Below are 21,776 nucleotides of genomic sequence, written 5' to 3' on the forward strand. Positions count from 1 at the left end.
TCTCCACAAATGGTATATATCTTCTAATTGATTTTATTTCTTTATCTCCGTGTCGTGGAATAAACCTTTTATCACATCAGAATCACAGTCAGCAAGCATATAACTTCCTTCATGGGGAATTTGTATTATTCTGTATGGTCCAGTATATAAATACTACAAATTTCTTATTTAACATTTTCTTTATTGAGGCCTTTGGATGGTTTCTCAACAATATTTCTTCTCCAACAACATAGGTTATTACCTTCTTCCTATTTTCATCAAATTTTGTCTTTTGTAATTGAGCTTGATGTTGTAGATTAAAGTAAAATTTCTTTGAGAGGTCCTCCTTAGTGAGATTGTCTTCTTCGATTTGTGGCCATCCCTTTAGCCAGTCTTGAGAATCATCCCTGCCATACTTCACTTGGTTGGGCGAATATCCTGTAGAAGTATGAGGCAAATCTTTATAAATCCTTTCAAATCCTGATAACCACTCGATCCATTTGTAATGTTGATGTGTGGTATATGTATGTAGGAATCGATTTAATTCGTGGGACAATCTTTCAATTGGATTCCTACAGTGATAAAAATGTGATATATATTAATATATGTTTACTATTGTATTCCTTCATAGTCTCTTTCCAGATTCTGCTGGTGTAATAGACAGCATTGTCTGTCAATATCACCTTCAGTTTTCCAAACTCTGTTATGAAATTATTGACAGATTTCTTTAACATAGGATGCACATGTAGATTCCTCAAAGGATATATATATTTCGAAAAAATATAAGTGTAAATATTGCTTCATTATTTCTATAAGTACCATAAGTACTCTATTTAAAATCAGTCAATTGTTTCACATAAATATTGCTTCTTTATTTGTCTATCATAAGTGCTCATGTATATTCATATTGTCAATCAAATGGGAATTAACATTCTCCATTAACAGGAATCTCCTTAAAACTGCCTTTCTATATCTGTAATTTTCATCCTCATCACCACCACTACTACTACTATTATCTTTTTCATAGCCACTACTGCCACTTTCCATCTTTTTTTTCACTCCCTTCTCCAATACCTCCAGCCTGTCTGTCACCTTTAGCCCACAGACGCTTGAGTCAGCCACAACCTCGGGCACACCTGTAAATATGTCTTCCCCCGCGAAATCTAGCTTTTGTCCTTCTTCCGGCCAGCAGGTAAACGGAGCGCGCTCAGTCCTACAGGCGGCCACAATGGGATGGACCGGTTCCGGCGGCGGGCTCTTTGTGGCCCACGCAAACGCGCAGTCGCTAACGGCTCACTTCGACGAGTTCTGTGACCTGTTCTGCCAATCGCTGTTCCATATTATCCTCGTCTCTGAAACTTGGTTGAAACCAAACATTTCTTCTGACGCTATCCGAATCACTGGTTACTCTCTCCTAAGGGCAGATCATGAAACATGACGTGGGGGTGGTGTGGGTGCATATGTTCGCACTGATCTGCCACCTACTATACTATGCACATCGGATGCAAAGGGCGAAGGAGAAGCAGAGTTCTTGTTTTTCGAAATAAATACATCAAATCAGAAACTGCTAATTGGAGTAATCTATAAACCTCCAAATGTTGGTGCCATGTCCTCCTTTCAGTCTGCCCTGTTCTCACTCGTGACACAGTATGAACACATAATCATTATGGGCGACACAAACATCGACTTACAGTTAAAATCTCCCTCTGCAGAAAAACTATGGAGACTGTTCCACTCCAATGATATGAGTTTAACACCGCTGGACCCAACTCATCACACGCCACACAGCCACACACTCATAGATATAATAGCAACAAAGCGAGCAGATAAAATAATTCGCGCCAATCAGACATCCGCTCCGGGACTCTCTGCTCATGACGTGATATTCTTAAATTACTCAATTCATACTACCAAAGAAAAATCTCACCTGGTAACCTACAGAAACTTAAAAAATGTTAACCATGATGCTCTTCAAAAGGATTGCTCAGACATCCCTTGGCATGATATAAGCAATGAACCGACTTTAGACAGAAAAATTCGGGAATTATGTTGCAAAATTATTGGACTGTATGATAAACATGCTCCTCAACGCACTGTCAAGGTAAAGAGAGCTCCCACTCCGTGTCTGACCACTGCATTATGCCAGTTAATGAATAAACGTGATGCTGCACATAGGGCCTTCAAGCATAACCCAACTCCCAAGGCATACGAAGCTTATAGGAAACTCTGAAACAGAACCAAGCAAAGCGTGAGGAATGCCAAAATCAGACATGCCCGCTCTGTCATATGCGGCATATCAAAACCTGCTGCACTGTGGAAAAAGCTGCACACTTTCGGTATAGGGAAGCGAAGATCTGACGCTGTTTATCAAGCGTCTGCAGAAGAATTAAACGATTTCTTCTCAACAGCTGTAAACTGCCACGCAGCGACAAATTACCAGCTCCAAGATATCAATCTCTCGACAGACAAGTTTTTCCTAAAACATGTCACTACCGGCACAGTACACAAGGCAATTATGAGATTCTCTTCCAAGGCAGTAGGAAATGATGGAGTGAGCATTGGCATGATTAAGAACATCGTAGACACTATTACTCCAGTTATCACAGACATCTTCAACCTGTCTCTTGTCAGTAGTACATATCCTACTGCGTGGAAGCAAAGTTTAATTCAACCTATACCCAAGACTGACAACCCTAAGTCGCCAGGTGACTACAGGCCGATCAGCATACTACCTGCAATATCTAAAGCCCTAGAATACATCGTCCATGAACAGCTAACGGATTACCTCAAAACTCATAACATCCACGACAAATATCAGTCAGGCTTTCGAAAGCACCATAGTACAGCAACTGCATTAATCAAAGTAACTGATGACATTAAACATGCTATGGACAGATGTGAAGCTACCATTCTAACACTGCTTGACTTTAGCAAGGCTTTTGACACAGTTAACTTTGATATATTACTAATTAAAATGAAACAACTGAATTTCTCAAACAGCACAATACACTGGTTCGACAGCTACCTCAAAAACAGAAGTCAAAGTCATTTGTGGGTCGGAAAAGTCATCATGGAAAAACGTGCGCTCTGGAGTTCCCCAAGGCTCCGTCCTTGGTCCATTACTCTTCTCACTGTACATTAATGATATTTCTTCAGTGATTCATTCCTGCAACTACCATCTATATGCCGACAACATCCAACTGTACATAAGTGCAAGCCCCAAGAACATTGCTGACGCAGTAGCGAGTATGAACGCAGATCTTTGCTCTGTTTCTCGATGGGCACAGAACCTAGGTCTGAAACTAAACCCCAACAAATCCCAGGTCATACTTATATCTCATCCAAAGTTAATCAGCTGGTACTTTCGCAAAACAGCCCCTCAAATACTCCTCAATGGTACCCAACTACCATACCAATAAACAGTAAAAGACCTTGGAATAATCTTGGATGAACACCTAAACTGGGAAGAACAGACAGTCACAGCTTGCCGGAAATCGCTCTCCTCCCTACATGCAAGTCAAAAATTTAGTAAAATATTTCCAACCCATGTTAAACAAAAATTAGTCCAAACACTAGTCTTGCCTAATCTTTACTACTGTGATGTAGTTCAACACGGCACAAATAGTGAAAATTCGAGATGCCTCGAGCTAGAGATGAATGCTTGCGTTAGATACGTGTGCAATATACGGTTGTATGATCATATCAGTTCTTCATACTCCCAGCTAGGTTGGATACACCCACATAAGGCACGCGATCTCCACACGATGTGCTTACTTCATCGATTTCTTAGCCACCAGTGACTTAGGTTGGTTGGTTTGGGGAAGGAGACCAGACAGCGTGGTCATCGGTCTCATGGGATTAGGGAAGGATTGGGAAGGAAGTTGGCCATGCCCTTTCAGAGGAACCATCCCGGCATTTGCCTGGAGTGATTTAGGGAAATCACGGAAAACCTAAATCAGGATGGCCGGACGCGGGATTGAACCGTCGTCCTCCTGAATGCGAGTCCAGTGTCTAACCACTGCGCCACCCCGCTCGGTTTAGCCACCAGTGCCCCAATACTTATCTTCTCACATTAAACACCTATGATCATTCCACAACCGCAATACCAGATTGGATACGTCTAACACCTTGGCTGTACCTTTACATAATACAAAATCTTTCTCCGTGTCATTCTCCATTCAGCCATATGACTATGGAACGCGCTCCCCTGTGATCTGCATCTTATCCAGAACCACTCAACATTCAATAGGGAACTCAAAACTTACATATTAGGGATGGTATAGCCAACATTGTTGTGCCCCTCTCAACTCTTTCTTTCTCCTCTCCATCACAGCTTCAAATTTTACCATTCTATTTCTCTTCCTCTAACCTATCTACCTCTTCTATATCTCTTTCACTCCATTCTATCGTCTTATGTCTCTGCTCGATGAGAATAACTCACAAGCTGCAAGAACATAACAAGAAAATTCCCAACTAGCAATAGGACTGACATTCATAAAGGAAAAATATGTTTACTTTCATGTACATAGTCATTACTATTACTATTATTATTCTTGATTGTTATAATTATTTTTTTATTGTTATAATTATCATTGTACTACTGTTATAATCTCTATTTTTTTTCTTTAACATTAATACTGTATAACACGTTATATCTCCTTAATTTTCTGTAGAAACTGTAATTCGTTCAATCTGAGTATGCCTGGTTAGGTGTAAGAGAGGGCCTGAAGGCCCTAACCTTGCCAGGTAAAATAAATGCATAAATAAATAAATAAAATATACTTAAATTGTCCATGAGTAGTAGGGCATGGTCCACACACATCACAAGATATCAATGTTAAAGGTTGGTGTGGTACAACTGGACGTAATTCAATTTTTCATCAGTAGTTGATGGGTTTAGTTTTCAGGCAAATGTTACATTTCTTTAGAATGTTACTAGCCAAGCATTCTAAATTCAGATGTTAGCAATATTGTGATAACTTGGCTTTGCATTTTAAAGATCCAAAGTGTCCCCACTTGGGATGTGTATACCACACTAAAGATTCCAGATGCTCCTATGGAATGCATACTTTCCATGGTTTGGCATGAGTTTTTCATCGAAATAATACATTAGATTGTAAAGTATATAGACTACCCAAATGATTCGTAGCTCCTTAGCTAATTAAATCTCAAATAGGTTTCCAATAAGGATCTTGTTCTTGCAACTGCGGCATATTGTGACACAACTTTGAAATTTGTTTCTCAAAAAATGCAATAGACAGATCCATTATTTTGAAATCTAAAGTCTGTTCCTCGAATTCTTCACTATCCTGTCTTCTAGGCAAACAGGATAGAGCATCAGATACAATGTTGTCTTTCCCTTTTATATATTGGACTGAAATGTTATATTCTTGAAGTAACAAGGACCATCTGGTTAACTTTGAGTGAAATATTCTTCCCGTTAAAATATAAGACAAAGCTTTATGGTCACAAAATATGGTTATTCTTTTTCCATAGACAAAATATCTACACTTTTTATGCATCCATACCATAGCTATTACCTCTAACTCTGTGGTACACTATGCCCTTTCACATTTACAGAGCATTCTGCTTGTGAATCCTGTAATATTAATGGTATTCGTATCTTGTGGATCATCCATTTGGAAAAGCACAGTGCCTAGGCCTGTTTTGGAAGCATCAGCGGCAATTTAAAAATCCTGTTCAAGTTTCGAATGATGTAACAACTGGGCGTTAACTAAAGCATCTTGGATTTTGTCAAATGTTTGACTACACTCAGGGGTCCATTTCCACATGATGTTCTTTCGTAATAACTTTAATAAACATTCTTGGCTGATTAATTGACTAGGCAAAAATTGTCGGAGAAATGAGGCTAATCCCATGAATGATTTTAATTCCTTTTTATTTTTTGGATAGGGACACTTTTTGATAGCACTCATTTTGTTAGGATTCGGCATAATACACTCTGGTATAATTATATGTCCTAGGAACTTCAGTTGACTTCTGGTGAATCTAGATTTCATTAAATTTACTGTTACTCCATGCCCTAAGAATTTCACAAATACTTGTTCAAGAAGATCGAAATGCTCCTCCAATGTTTCAGTAACGATCAATAGGTCGTCCACATACAAGGTAACTCTATTGAGCAAATCTCGTACAAGTACAGTGTCCGATATAAATACACATCCGCTGATATTCAGTCCAAATAGCATAATAGTGAATTGGTAACTTCTGTCCAGAAAAATAAAAGCAGTATACTTTCAAGAGTCAATAGAGATTTTCGTTTGCCAGTACGAACTTCTCATATCAAGGGATGTCAGGAAGCGGGCACCACAGAATTTCTGAATTAACTCATCCAAACTCTCAGGTCTTGTCTGTACCAGTGTGATTATCTTGTTTATCTCTCTAGCGTCTAGAACTTATCTGACATCACCATTCACTTTGAGGACCGCCAAAAGAGGCTACAATATTCAGAATGAGCGGGCTTTATAATTCCCCATTCTAACATGGTTATTCCAGGACATTTACAAAATATGGGCAGATAATTACTTAACAGGCAATACAAATCTTCTTGTTGACTTGCAGATAGGTATTAGGATTTGGAGATTTTCTTATGAAGTGTAACTTCTCCAATATATTCAATATAGAAAATATCATCAACTAAATTACAGTCAATATCAATACAGCTAACCGTTAACTTCATGCAATACTGATCCGGGACTATTTTGCCCATTATCATAGAGACTGTCAAAACGTCGGCTTCAGAGTCCAAGGTACACTCCTCCTTGAAATTGATGACTGCTCCAGCATCACACAAAAAATCTAGACCCCAAACACATGGTATGGTCATTTTTCTTGAAACAATTATAAAGGTACTTTCTATTGAAGCCGCCCACATCATAATGTTGACTCGTGCCTGCTTTGAGACATTTTGCGCTTCCACACTAAATGCTCCAGATACAGTACATCCAGTAACAGGAAATGTAAGCACTATCACTCCTTGACTAATTTGTTTAAAACAATCCTGCATCATTACGCTAATGATTGCTCTAGTATCAATCAAAATTTCAACATCAATACCATTTATTACTGCTTGAGCTACTGCCAGCAAAATTCATCCACACTTTTTCGAAATGTAAGGTGTTTCTTCAACCAGTTCCTCCCTTAGGTCCAAAAGATCATTATATCTCAGCACATTCACTTTAAAATGATGCCTTCCCTCCTCATCCTCTCCAATTATCATAGGAAGGCTTTTGGTGACCAGTTCTAGTTTAATCTTCGGGTAGATGACATATTCGGTGGACCATATACTTCAACAATATGTACAGTATGGTCGGAATTTGGAAGTTGTTCCCTTTGTGACTTTATTGCTCTGTTACTGAGTGGTATTGGTCCTTGTGTTTGTTGAGTTACATTTGTGTCTACCCATCGAACTTCAGGTGTCAAAGAGTCTTTCCAAGGTTGTATACTATTAGGATTGTCTTCTGGGTATATATCACATCTGCGTGAATTACCACACTGATTATTCGAATCATTATATCTGCGTTTATGATTTGGTTTTCCTGTACTAATCTGATTCACCTGATTATTATTATTTCTATAGGTTTCTTTAGAATAATAGGTGATACATTTATACTGAACATTATTATTGGCTTTACTATAGCCATAATATGTCGCTTGTCCTCAATCGTGTAGTATAGGTTTAGTATTTGTATCTCAGTTGTCATTATTGTTAATATTATTATTATTATTATTATTATTATTATTATTATATTGTAAGGCAGACATTTGATTATTATCCCATACTAGGGCACCTTATAGTACCATATCGATTGAATCGACTACAGACAGAAAGTTTCTCATGTATATGAATAGGTAATCTTCCTTTCAAAATAGGTATCACTTCTCTATCGGAAATAGGATCACTCCAGTACCTTGTTTTATTAATGTATTTCTCTAAATACTGTCTTAATGAGCTTCATTTACTATTATAAAACTCCAGTTGATACACCTCCTTCCTTAGCCTCTCGTTTGGTACTTGACCAGTATTTTGCTAAGAAAAGTTGTTCAAACTCCGCACATGTATTGTCTGAGTCTGGAACCGTGCGACCGCTGTGGTCGCAGGTTCGAATCCTGCCTTGGGCATGGATGTGTGTGATGTCCTTAGGTTAGTTAGGTTTAAGTAGTTCTAAGTTCTAGGGGACTGATGACCTCAGATGTTAAGTCCTATAGCGCTCAGAGCCATTTGAACCATAAATTCGGTGTGTACGTTAGTCATATCCATGGAAACTTTTACTTCTAATTCACTAAATTTGGTACTTAATCGTTCTTTCCACTCTACTTTCAAGTTACTGAATTTCTCATTTAATTGTCTATTATTATCTTTAAGTGACACAATTTGATTTTCAAGTGACTCAAACTTGTTGTCAAATTTTTCATTTAGTGAAGTCATATTTTCCATTTCAGTGTTGAATTTTCCAGTTTGGGAATTAAATTTGGCATCAAACTTCTCATCTAATTGTAGCATATTCTCAGGTAACTGATGATGCATACTCGCCAAAAATTTAATAATATCATCTTTAAGCTCTGTAACATTTGATGTAAGATTCACACTTCCCTGTGTAGCTTTGGTATTTATAAAATCCTGTATATTCCTATTTCTACTTGTACTCGGGTCTGCTTCTACTGCCACCTCCACATCAATGATATTGCTACCACTTAAATTATGTGATTGCTGTCCTACATGTATTACATTTGGGACTCTTTCACCAAGATTTTCCTCTCTCAAATTATGCGATTGCTGGTTCGTAATTGGTTCCCTAGTTACCTCCTCATGAGGATTATATCCACTTTCACTCCACTCACCCGTCACTTCTAAACTCTGGGTTGCATTATCTCGCGCTCTTGTTGTTCAGGTGTACATCTTTCCTAGTATCTTTATACATAGTTAAAATATCAATATCAACACAACACACAATTATTTGTTTGTTCACAAAATATATGAATAACTGTGCTCTGGTCAAAGATGATTGTTTAGGACAAAATCAAAATATACTTTCACCAATCGTAGAACTGTTCATTTATACTATGCCTGTACTACTCGTACCTGTGAATATCTCCAACGAGCCAATGTTCGTGCCTTGGGCCTGAAGTTTTTAGTATATCCTTTTCAGGCCCCACATTGGGTGCCAAGTGTATGCTGATGGCTTTTCTTTAGTCCTCTTCTTGTTTCCTGTTTATCCTGGCCTCTTGAGATCTCTTGTGAAGAGACACAATACAACATGTTCAGTAGTGGCGAGGGACAATCAATGAAGTTATATAACAGTTAGCAATTTAACTTTCGAAAGTGCCGGTTTTTTGGCATTTCCGGAAATAAAATCACTCTCATACTCTCATGCGGTCAGCAAATTTTGTGTAACAGTTTGTATGTGTAATGGGACTTATTAAGTTGCAAATCATTGTAATGAATTAATTAATCTGCATTACAGTGTTGCTACGCAATGTGATCAACAAGGTGATATGTTCCTTTTTGTAAAAAATTTACGACGCACATTAGATATCCCGCTGGGATCTCTACAGCAGTACCAGCAGAGCTTGGAAAAACAAATGAGTTACGAAATGACATGTAATTCACAATACTGCCACTAGGAGACTAGTAAGCAGTAATGGCTGACAATGGAAGACTGATGACACAGCAACAATTGGCAATTGTGTTACTTTTTCATGAAACGAAAAGCCTTGTTGTGGCTCAGAGGCATTTTCGACAACAGTTTAATACACGATGGGTCCCTTGCAAGAAGACCATCCACAGGTTGTACGATAAATCTGTACAGGAAGGAACAGTATTGGAAGTGAAGCGACGTCGGCCTAAGCCTGTTTGTTTGCTGGAGAATATTGAGGCGGTATGAGTTGCTGTACAGAGAAGTCCCGAGAAATCATGTAGAAAGGCAGTAGTGCAACTGGGAATATCCAGACACTCCGTTCAACGCATTCTTAAAAGTGACCTCCATATGTACCCATACAAGATGACCTGTGCACAGAAGCTCACTGAAGAACACAAGCATCAGAGACTATTGTTTCCTCAGTGGGGAGGATTGGGAAGAAACTATCAACAACTTTTGGTTTTCAGACGAGGCGCATTTTCATTTAGACGGTGTGGTTAACAAACAAAATTTACACTTTTGGGCCACTGAAAACCCACAAGTGCTTCATGAATGACAACATTATGCTCCGAGGATTACAGTGTGGGCAGCAGTTTCCAGTCACATACTTATTGGACCCTTTTTCTTTGAGGAAACTGTGAACAGCGAGCGTTATTTGAGCATGCTTCGCAATAGCTTCATTCCACAGCTTCTTGCTACTGCTTTGCCCTTCAACACACAGTGGTTCATGCAAGATGGAGCAAGGCTACATACTGCAAACAGTGTGTTCGAGCTTTTACATGAGCATTTCGACATGCAGATCATTTCACTCAAGTTTTTTCAGGTCGCTTCAATGATGGACAAAATTGGCCCCCCAATAGTCCTGACCTCAATCCATGTGACTTTTTTCTTTGGGGGTCCCTAAGGGAAAAAATTTTCCTGAAACGTCCATGTGATTTAATGGAGCTTAGAAGACTTATTCTAAAAGCTTGCAGTGAAATTATGGAAGACATATGCCGTAGGGTAATCACTAACTTCAGTGTTCGTTTGAAGGAAGTTAGGAAACAAAATGGTGGACATATTGAGCATGTGCTGAGTTAGAACAAATCTCCATGGACGGCTCTTCATTGTAGTATATGTTCCTTTCAGATTGTATTGACAATAAAGTTTATATTCAAAAACAAAATGGTATGGGTCTATGGACGACATCATGTCCTTTGGTAGGAAAGTTTCCAGTCTTACTCACTCACAACCAAGTGACCCAACTAGCAAATTTTCCAATGGTAGCTGAGCCCAAAGTGGACAATATTTTATTTTATTTTTTGCAATGGACTCTTTCCACAATTTCTGATATAAGATTCATGGCACAGCGTACACCATGCAATACAAAGGGTCTTGTACCACCTTAAAGACTCTTTGCGACAGATATGCTCAAATCTTCTCAGCTAGGTTAGGGAAGGCAACATCACTTTTAAAATGATGGCTGCCCCACACTTTTTAAAGCCTTTTCCAGTGGCCTTGGCTTTAACCCTTGATTACTAATATCTCACAAAATATACAATTGCAGTTAGTACCAATCTGCGGTTCTCACCAATCTGATATTGTCAGTACTGAGTGTAAAACACGATATTTTGTACTTACTTGGTATAGGATATACAATTGGAGACTTTGTAATTGTAATTAATTCTAAACTGTAAATTATGACACCTTTCGAATAATATATGGAGCATTAAAGTTTATGATGGTTTAGTAACAATGTAACATTTTCCTCTTTAGTGTTCTAGCTAAGCCTCAAAAAAGAGCCAGACAGACTCACTCATTGAGATCTCTTAATGCCAATCTCCGCAGTCAATGGACCACTCCTATGGGCACAGTATGCAAACACAACTGGAGCTTGTAACTTTGTGATTTTAAAGTAACGAAAAATGCAGAAGCTGAAGTGGAAACATATTCTCTACTGACCCCAGACAAACTCTTTGCAAAATTAGGCCACAGTAATTTATTCTGTAAAATTGACCTTGCAGACGCATAGTATCAAAGCCTTTCAGGAGCAGCATCACAAGCTTACCTAGCACTAAATGCACAATATGGCCTTTACCATTATAAGCGGTTACCTTTCAGAATCTCTAGTCACTGTCATGTTCCAGCATTTTATGGATCAGTTACTACTAGGTATTCCCTACTTCCCATTTACATTGATATTTTAGTCCCAGTTGCAATGCCAAAGGATCATTTTAACAACTTCACAATTTTGTTGCAGAAACTGGCAGTGAAAGAACTTAAATGCAATCTGTGCAACCTTGACATATTTAAAGTTTAAACTCTCAGCAAATGAACTGGAATCAGTGAAGTATTATGTTGCAGGGATCAATAAAATGCAGCCTCATATGAATAGGACAGACTTAAACATGTTTCTGTATAAGATGAACTACAACAGCTGACTGACTGCAAATATAGCAGAATTCTCTTACAGACCGAATGTTCAAATGTGTCTGAGTTTCTAAGGGACCAAACTGCTGAAGTCATTGGTCCCTAGACTTACACACTACTAAAACTAACTTAAGCTATGAACAACACACATACCAATGCCCAAGGGAGGACTCGAACCTCCAGCGGCAGGGGCCACGCAATCAGTGACATGACACCTTACAGTCCGAATCAGCTACAATGCCAAGGTGAACGTCTTGTGTGATCACCTTGCTGTTAACAAGTTTTCCAGGCTTTGAATGATTGAATTTTTCCCTGCACTGTGCTCGACAACACACACCTCTGGTCTCCCTCTGATAGTAGCAACTGAAGCATTCCACTGCAGTATTGGTGCAATCTTGTCCCATAAATACTCCAAAGCTGCTGAGTGCCCTATCACATATCCTTGAAGACTGGTGCATTCACAATAAACATGTTTGTCCTTGCATTGTGTCAAGTGGGCACACACTGATGGATATCTTGAAATAGACCAATTGTTCTGAGACTGATAGGATTGTATATTTTCTCAGTATTTTGCAACACCCGAGTCAGTGATTAATTCTGCAGACATTTGCATACAGATATAGCTGGATTGCACTGCATAGTCAATGCTGAAAGTTATTTCTGTTGAAGGGTAATTACTTTAGGTCTACCAGTTACTGATCTGTGGCGAACAGAGTAGGGAGTAAGTCTGTAACTCACCTACCTCAAGGCTCTGTCGATACCAATGTGCAAAACAAGGACATAACTGCAACTTTGTAGCATTACATTATTAATTTTACCAACAGACTTCACTCTGCCCATAGTGAAAGTAAAAATATGATTGAGACACAATGAGTTTTTTTAGAGATATTTTATTATTTGAGTGTGTCAGAGCAATTTATGGTATTAGATTCATATTTAGGAGCAATGAGGTTCAAATTTGTGTCTAGTCATACAGATCTACATTTTATATGATTTCCCTAAATCACTTAAAGTAATTCCTAGAATGGTTCCTTCTACAGAGGCACAATGAATTTTTCCACATCCTTGTTCAACTGCATTAGTGCTCCATTACTAGTGTGCCCTCATTCCTCTTCACTGTTTCCATACAGGATTTTTCATCATCAGACTATTGTTATTAGGTAATCTGTATGCACAGACTGAAGATTACTTAGGAACAAAAATAAATGATAAATCTATGTCTACGAGTAGAACTACACCAAGAATTTTTCGCTAGTACTGACATGATTTTCAAATAATGTTGGTCAAAGAACAACAAAAAAGTTTAAATGAAATTTTAGAAACAGGTGCTACCATATGCTTGGGAAGTCTCGTTTAATCATATATATAATTTGTTAACACCAATGACATATACTGAAATGAAAGGGATATTTCACCTTCTCATTCAGATGTAGAATTTGTTTATCTCTCTCTTTTACACTGTTCTCAGCATTTGCCAATTCTTTGGATAACCGAACCACATTTCTCTCTGCTTCACCTAGTCTTCTCATTATAACTGGTATGAGATCAGCAGGCAGCTCAATTGCTGAAAGAAAAATTAAAAGTAATCAAGAAATGAGTATTACCTGATGCATTTTATGTGTTGCATCAAACTACACTTATGACAGAATAGGTGTATACAGTTTTGCAGACCTAATATTTTTAAATTTTGCAGTACTGACATTTATCACACAATACATGGGAATTTTAAAAAGTAATTTACACATAATTATGGCATATCATCTAAGTTCTGCTCTACACTTCACACTGACACAGATACATGACTATTTTTCAACATAGCCATCAAATCTATGCTAAAAGTCAAATGTTCTACAAATTGTTCAGTTGATGACAGAAATCCGCTTCTTGTTCTCAGAGCTGTTTGACGACTGCTGTGTGAATTTCCTCATCATTGAAAAATCTCTTTTGTGGTACAGTCAATGCCCACACCGTGGTGCCTGCAACTGCGTGGTCACGGTCTTTACGTCACATAGCTGACGGCCGGCACGCCCCGCTTATGCGCAGCTCTGCACAGCTGTACAGCGCAGGCGCAGGCCTCACTTACCGAGTGCCTCCGCACTTTCACAGCAACCTCAGGCGGCGTCCTCCCGAGAGATAGTTACGTGAGGCCGCGCCGCCAATCGTAGCGAGACACGAAAAGCGGACTCGGATAAGGTGGGCATATTCCTCCGTCACTCGCCCTATATAGCTGCATACATCGCCATGCCTGGCAGTCTCGTGTCGGGCTACCTACGTGCTACGTCGACGTCACATCCCGGAATGACACTACACTACGACTGTTTACCGTACCGGACTTGGACTCTGCAGCCCAGTCGCTGCACTTGATTGAGCACCAAGTTGTGTTGTTATTGTGGAACTCTTGGCAATAAACAGAATTTGTAACTCACACCAATGGTTAATTGTTGTTTCTCCAATTACGGATACAACATCTTTCTCTCAGATATTATTTGTCAGTAGCCCACACACTCTCTGGTCGATGTTGATGGCCTTCCTTCCCAGTCAGCATCGCCCACATTTGTATGGCTCGGTCAAATTGTTGGCACCATTTCATTACAGCTGGACATGACATTCTCTTTGGTCCGCATTCCATCAGGGCGTAACCACAACATAACTTAAAAAATAATTAGGCCCAAGTACAAGCAGTAATTTTTGTGCCTATAGAAATGTATCTAACCAAGTTCCAAAATAAAGCTGAAACAGGACAGATTGCCACTCACCACACAGAGGAGGCACTGAGTAGCAGACAGTCTCATTTAAAGTATATTTGAAAGTGCTTCCTCAGATGAAGAGAAAAACACACAAAAAAAATTTACACATGCACAAAATTTACACATACACATATTTCGCTCGTGGTCACTGTCATCTATGGGTGCTAACGCCAGAATATGGTGAGCAGCGATCTCAGCTGAGATGGATAGTGGGGGTACAGAAGAAGTATGGAGTAGGAATGGGGAGGGATAGCAGAGAAGAGGTTGGGGGAGATGCTGTAGTAATGCCTCTGGGAGTGTGCATGGATGTGGTGGAGGCACAACAGAAAGGTGTGAGCTGCAGCATCAGGAGACTGTTTATGGGAGGGAGGGGGGAAGCAGAAAGTAGAGAAGCAGAGAAGGGGGAAGGGCTATGGAGATCTGCTTTGGGTTGAAGTACTGTGTGAGGCTGGAGTGGGAGCAGGAAAGGGACAGGGACAGGTGGGGTTCAGAAAAGTTTGTGTTGGTGGGAAGAATCAAGATAGCACAGGATGTGGAGCAGTCACCGAGGCCACGCTCCCCATGTTGTGCAGCATGCTTGGCAACTGGGTGGTGCAGCTGTCTCTTGCCAATGTTTTGTGGTGGCCATTCTTGTGAACAGATAGGTAGTTAGTGGTCCTGCCCAAGTAAACTGCCACCCAGTGTTTGCAGCTAATTTGGTACACCATATGACTGCTTTCACAGGTGGCCCTGTAGCGTTGCAGCTATTATGCAACTGCAGATTTTTGCAGTAAGTATTGTTACATTATGGCAAGCTGTTTTGGAAGCCTGCAGTATAGTAGCATTTGGTGGCAGCCGACTTGTGGCCTGCTGTATACGTCATAGCCACACCTGTCGCTAAAGCGGACCTTGAGAATGCTGACTATGGCACGTACTGAAATCACTTACTCACCTCGCATAAGAAACTAAATAACTATGTTAAATATTATCTGTCTTATTCCAAATTTGGTACCTGACCTTTTGTTATTAAGATGAACTCTATGTCAAAATTTGATACCGGTACCTATAATACTTTCAGAGATATGAAAAACCCATAAAAAGGTACTTAACCGACACTTAAGAAAGTAAATTCAGATAGGAACAATAGCAGTTTATATTTCTTTTGTTATTTGAAAACAATAATAGCACTCTCATTGTGCTTATTTATTTTATAAAGATTTTCAATTCTAAACTTTTGATAATTTTTCTTTCGTAATGAAAATAACAGTTTAAAAGTTAATATTTATGTTTTGTGTTAGGGTGAGAGTAAATGTGAGTGTGTATGTGGGACATATGTCAAAATTCAATTCTATATTGTATTACACCTTACATAACTAACAAGTGTTATGCCACCAGGGTGTCATGAAAACTGTAAATCCCCTTAACTGACAGATGACGTATGTATACAAGTGTTTGCTTTTGTAATAAGGGAACCAGAAAGGTAATAAGAGGATAATCAGTTCTAAAGCATATTTCAAGCATAGTTTTCTCTTTGTTTTCATTTTGTTTGGTTTGGTGGAACATTTTGTTAATATTTGCTGAAATGATGTAAATGCATCTGTGAATGTTGATTGGAGTAAAACAGTTTAAGTGCGAACATGATGTAGAAAGATTGATCTGATTGGCTGTTTGTTTTGATCAACCAATCAGAGTAAAGTCTTTCCCATGCATTAGAATGAGACAATGAGTTATATGCCCTGAAAGCAACGGCATTCAGTCAGTCATGGACTAGCTGTCATACGAGAAGGTCACGTTAGACATGTCCGAAAAAGTTACTTGTAAAATGAAGAAGTGACTGTTATTTCGCATTTGGTTTATATCGCCATGCAAGCAGATGCATTTACGGACAGTTCTGTGAAGTTTGGGAGATTTTGGAGTGTTTGTTGTAGTGAAGAATTCTGTGTGGCGTGTTCAGTATTCATTTACAGAACATTTTTTGGTGAGCATCTTCCTTTGAAGAATCCACTGAAAAGGACCAAGTGTGAAACTCATTTCATAGCAGAGTATTGACTGCATTAATCTCATAATATTTCATGTTGAACTTAGTAAACTTCTGGTTGTTTTGCGTGTGATATAAGCTGCATGAATTAGTAGCAGATGTGCTATCCACGTAAATGTGGGCTTGTTGACACCATAACTAAAAGACAATAAAAAACATTAGTATCATTTTCAATGAAGGAAGGAAACATCCACTTTTGCCCATTATTGCTAGAGATTTACATGTTTATTTTGTTACTTGAGTTACGCGGACAATGCAATTGTAAGTATGGACAATGGTTTTCTTCAATGCTGCTTTTAACATTAACTACATAGTACCTATGAATGCAGAGCAACAGATGGTGAACAAACAATGTACTGAGGTAGGTGTACATTAATATGCAGCTTGCTTCACTCAGTGCTAGTGAATATTTTTAACACCGCTCTGCTGAAACCCTGCCTTTGACAAGACAGAAGATGTCTATGATAGGACTAGTGGAGGTGGTAGTGGGTGGATGTATGAGGTAGATCTTGCAAAGGCAAGAGGTTGGGAACAGGGACAGAATAGAGACTGCCAAGAATAGACTGGGTAGATGGCGGAATATCAGTGTAGGAATGGTAGGGAGGATATTTGTTATTTCAGTGCATGGCAAAGGTAGCCAAAAACCCTGCCACAGAATGTGATTCAGTAGCTCAGTCTTAAGTAGCAAATGAGTTGCAAGGGGGGATATTCTGTTGTGGCTGGTGACTGAGTATGTAGGGGATGGTTTAAGTGACTGGGGAAGGATACTAATATATTGAAATAATTTTTTTAGAATCATTCACAACACATAGTAATTACCATCAATAGTGTGTCTCCTCTTGTACTTATAACACAAATTATGGCAGTATAGTAGGCTGACTTTGTTTCTTTACTTAGAGTTATGTTTGTTGTTGTTGTGGTCTTCAGTCCTGAGACTGGTTTGATGCAGCTCTCCATGCTAATCTATCCTGTGCAAGATTCTTCATCTCCCAGTACCTACTAGAGCCTACATCCTTCTGAATCTGCTTAGTGTATTCATCTCTTGGTCTCCCTCTACGATTTTTACCCTCCACTCTGCCCTCCAATACTAAATTGGTGATCCCTTGATGCCTCAGAACATGTTCTACCAACCGATCCCTTCTTCTAGTCAAGTTGTGCCACAAACTACTCTTCTCCCCAATTCTATTCAGTACCTCCTCATTAGTTACATGATCTATCCATCTAATTTTCAACATTCTTCTGTAGCACCACATTTCGAAAGCTTCTATTCTCTTCTTGTCCAAACTATTTATCGTCCATGTTTCACTTCCATACATGGCTACACTCCATACAAATACTTTCGGAAATGGCTTCCTGACACTTAAATCTATACTTGATGTTAACAAATTTCTCTTCTTCAGAAACACTTTCCTTGCCATTGCCAGTCTACATTTTATATCCACTCTACTTCAACCATCATCAGTTATTTTGCTCCCCAAACAGCAAAACTCCTGCACTACTTTAAGTGTCTCATTTCCTAATTTAATTCCCTCAGCATCACCCGACTTAATTCGACTACATTCCATGATCCTCGTTTTGCTTTTGTTGATGCTCATCTTATATCTTCCTTTCAAGACACTGTCCATTCCGTTATCACTGCTCTTCCAAGTCCTTTGCTGTCTCTGACAGAATTACAATGTCATCGGCGAACCTTAAAGTTTTTATTTCTTCTCCATGGATTTTAATACCTACTCTGAATTTTTCTTTTGTTTCTTGCTCAATATACAGATTGAACAACAGCGGGGAGAGGCTACAACCCTGTCTCACTCCCTTCCCAACCACTGCTTCCCTTTCATGTCCCTCGACTCTTATAACTGCCATTTGGTTTCTGTACAAATTGTAAATAGCCTTTCGCTCCTTGTATTTTACGCCTGCCACCTTCAGGATTTGAAAGAGAGTATTCCAGTCAACATTGTCAAAAGCTTTCTCTAAGTCTACAAACGCTAGGAATGTAGGTTTGCCTTTTCTTAATCTAGCTTCTAAAATAAGTTGTAGAGTAAGTATCGCCTCACGTGTTCCAATATTTCTACGGAATCCAAACTGATCTTCCCCGAGGTCGGCTTCTACCAGTGTTTCCATTCCTCTGTAAAGAATTTACGTTAGTATTTTGCAGCCGTGACTTATTAAACTGATAGTTCAGTAATTTTCACATCTGTCAATGCCTGCTTTCTTTGGGATTGGAATTATTACATTCTTCTTGAAGTCTGAGGTTATTTCGCCTGTCTCATACATTTTGCTCACCAGATGGTAGAGTTGTGTCAGGACTGGCTCTCCTAAGGCTGTCAGTAGTTCTAATGTAATGTTGTCTACTCCCGGGGCCTTGTTTCGACTTAGGTCTTTCAGTTCTCTATCAAACTCTTCACGCAGTATGATATCTCCCATTTCATCTTCATCTACATCCTCTTCCTTTTCTATAACACTGCCCTCAAGTATATCGCCCTTGTATAGATATTAACTTTCGTTTATAGTTATGTTAAAAGTGCAGTCTTCAGAACAGTTATTTCTTTTACTCTCTGAAATATAGGCATGTATTTGATACAAAAACGTACATGGTAGGTAAAATCTTATATTTCACACATTATAAACAAGCTATCTTTTCTCTGAATTTCAGTCAAAAATTTTATGGTGACTGAATTAAAATTTAGAGTTCTTGTTGGTGGTCTGTACACCGGCAGCACAGTAGAGCATAAAGTTTTTGATCTAAATGGGTGATGAGTGTGTTCAAAAAACCAATTTATTAGGATGCTTAAGCTGTATACCTTCATTTACCAATAAAACTACATATATTTGTAATAACATGAATATCAATTATTATTACAAAATCAAGTACAGTAGCAGCACAGCCCAGTAAACAAAACATATGTAATACATATGCATTTTGCATGTACATTACATACGTAAGGAATTAATACTTAAAAAGTCCTTGGTTTTGGCCTGTCAAAGCAGGCCTACCCACTTACGAACGACTAAATCATGCACACTGTTTGCGGTCAGATGTCTGATACTGGTTGCTTTCATCTTGAGCTTCAAACCCTCCCAGGCAGTTTCTGAACATGTAAATACTTCAGAAGGAGCTGGTGTACTGTATTTTCATCTTCATTTTCTGGGCCACTAGTTGATGAGATACTGGTGGAGTCAGCTTCATCTGTGACAAGGTTTACTATTTCCTATCCTACATGATTTGATGCACTGGATCTGCATCACAGACATTCATCCATTCTTGAACATCTTCTTCATCACATTCATGGAGACTGAGTAATTTTAGCATACTGAGTTTTTTAGATATATCATTGTGTTCATCTTTTTCAATTGAATTTGAGAACTTTCCTCCCTCCCCAAAATTTTATTGCAGGCTTTCTTCAAATTTTGTACTCTTACCCCATGCTACACTGATCATGTAGAACACATTTTTCTAATCAAAATTTTTATGATTTCTTAACAGACTTTCTTCTCCCTTCTTGTCTCTTTCTAACAGTAACTTACGTTATTCTTTTCTGTAATACCATTTGAAAGTCCCAATATTGCCCTGATCAATGGGCTGTAATAAACAGGTTATATTAGGTGGAATAAATATGAATTTTATGAACTTGTCTTTTTCATTTAAGATATGATGGATGAGTTGGTACATTGTGAAGAGCAGTAATGTTTTCTCCCTTTTGCCAATCTTTAGTTGATGAGCTTTTACAATGAAAATTTGACAATCCCCCCGTGTGCTCTTTTGTGAGGTGTAAACAGTAGGCATCACAGACATATTTACTTTTTGAAACGACTTTCAACAATGGCAAGCACTGGCAATCAGTGGTTACTAGTAGCATCAGCGCAAGATAAAGCAGTAGTAAGATCCTTGCTTATTTTATGATCAGATGCTGCTAATTCATGACATGAAGCAAGAGTTTTTCTTGGCAAAGCTTTCCAATTGAGCCCAGTCTTGTCAGATTTGTAAATGTTTTTCAGAGCACAATGAAATGATTGTATGGCAGTGTTGGCTGGGAGGCCCCATGCAGAGAAGTTCGGCTGCCATATTGCAAGTCCTTTTTAGTTGACGCCACTTCAGCGACTTGCGAGTCAATGATGATGAAATGATGATGAACACACAACACCCAGTCATCATGAGGCAGAGAAAATCCCTGATCCCACCGGGAATCGAACCCGGGACCCCGTGCGCAGGAAGAGAGAATGCTACCGCAAGACCACGGGCTGCAGACACAATCTTCTTCCCCTACTACAGCCCTTAGTTTGATGCTGAAAGAAACAGCAGACAGTTTTTCTCCTTGTACTTGATGCTCACAAGTGCCATGTCTTGACTTAAAGCATTTTAACTAGTCTGTGCTTGCTTTAAGATTAGGCAGCCCTCCAAGATTTTCATTACATTGAATTACCTTTTCATACAGAATGTGACTAGAGAAAGGTCCCTCTTGTGATCTTTTTTTACCACTTTTAAACAGCATAATCTAAATCCATGTTTGTCAAGATCTTCATAGTTTTATGCCTTGATCAATCAGTGAGATCAGGCTTAGGTATAAAATTTGTAGTGCTAATCTTTTTATTTTATTTTATTTTATTTTTTATATCCATAATTGTCAACTTACAAACCTTCTACTGATTACATTACTTTGTTGCAGATTCGCCTTACATTAACCTTCATTACCTTCATATTTATCTCTCATAGAAATGAAAACACATTTACATTCATGTATTTATATCACAAGTTAAGTTTATACAGCAAAGTTGACACAAAAGAGCGCAACAGAGCGTAAACTATTACTATTGTTGACAATGGGGAAGGTGCACGAGTAACAGTCTGGTTAACACGTCATCTAGTTGACCAATGTTCTGACAATCGACACTCTACCGTAGTACCAAGTTGTGTATTACGCAGCCACTTTCCCCTTTTTTTATTGATTCTACCATAGTACAGTATTTATT

General features: G+C 38.8%; 1 protein-coding gene across 1 annotated transcript in view; it reads right to left on the reverse strand.

The window, feature by feature from the left end:
* LOC126131609 (UBX domain-containing protein 11-like) overlaps positions 1 to 21,776 on the reverse strand; it is a 153,794-nt gene that overhangs the window by 103,296 nt on the left and 28,722 nt on the right. The window contains exon 3 of the mRNA XM_049915177.1: positions 13,463 to 13,611. Within this exon, the coding sequence (XP_049771134.1) occupies positions 13,463 to 13,611 (149 nt within the window). The remainder of the gene's footprint in view (positions 1 to 13,462; positions 13,612 to 21,776) is intronic.

This window comes from Schistocerca cancellata, chromosome 1, assembly GCF_023864275.1.
Source record: "Schistocerca cancellata isolate TAMUIC-IGC-003103 chromosome 1, iqSchCanc2.1, whole genome shotgun sequence".
Classification (NCBI taxonomy): domain Eukaryota; kingdom Metazoa; phylum Arthropoda; class Insecta; order Orthoptera; family Acrididae; genus Schistocerca; species Schistocerca cancellata.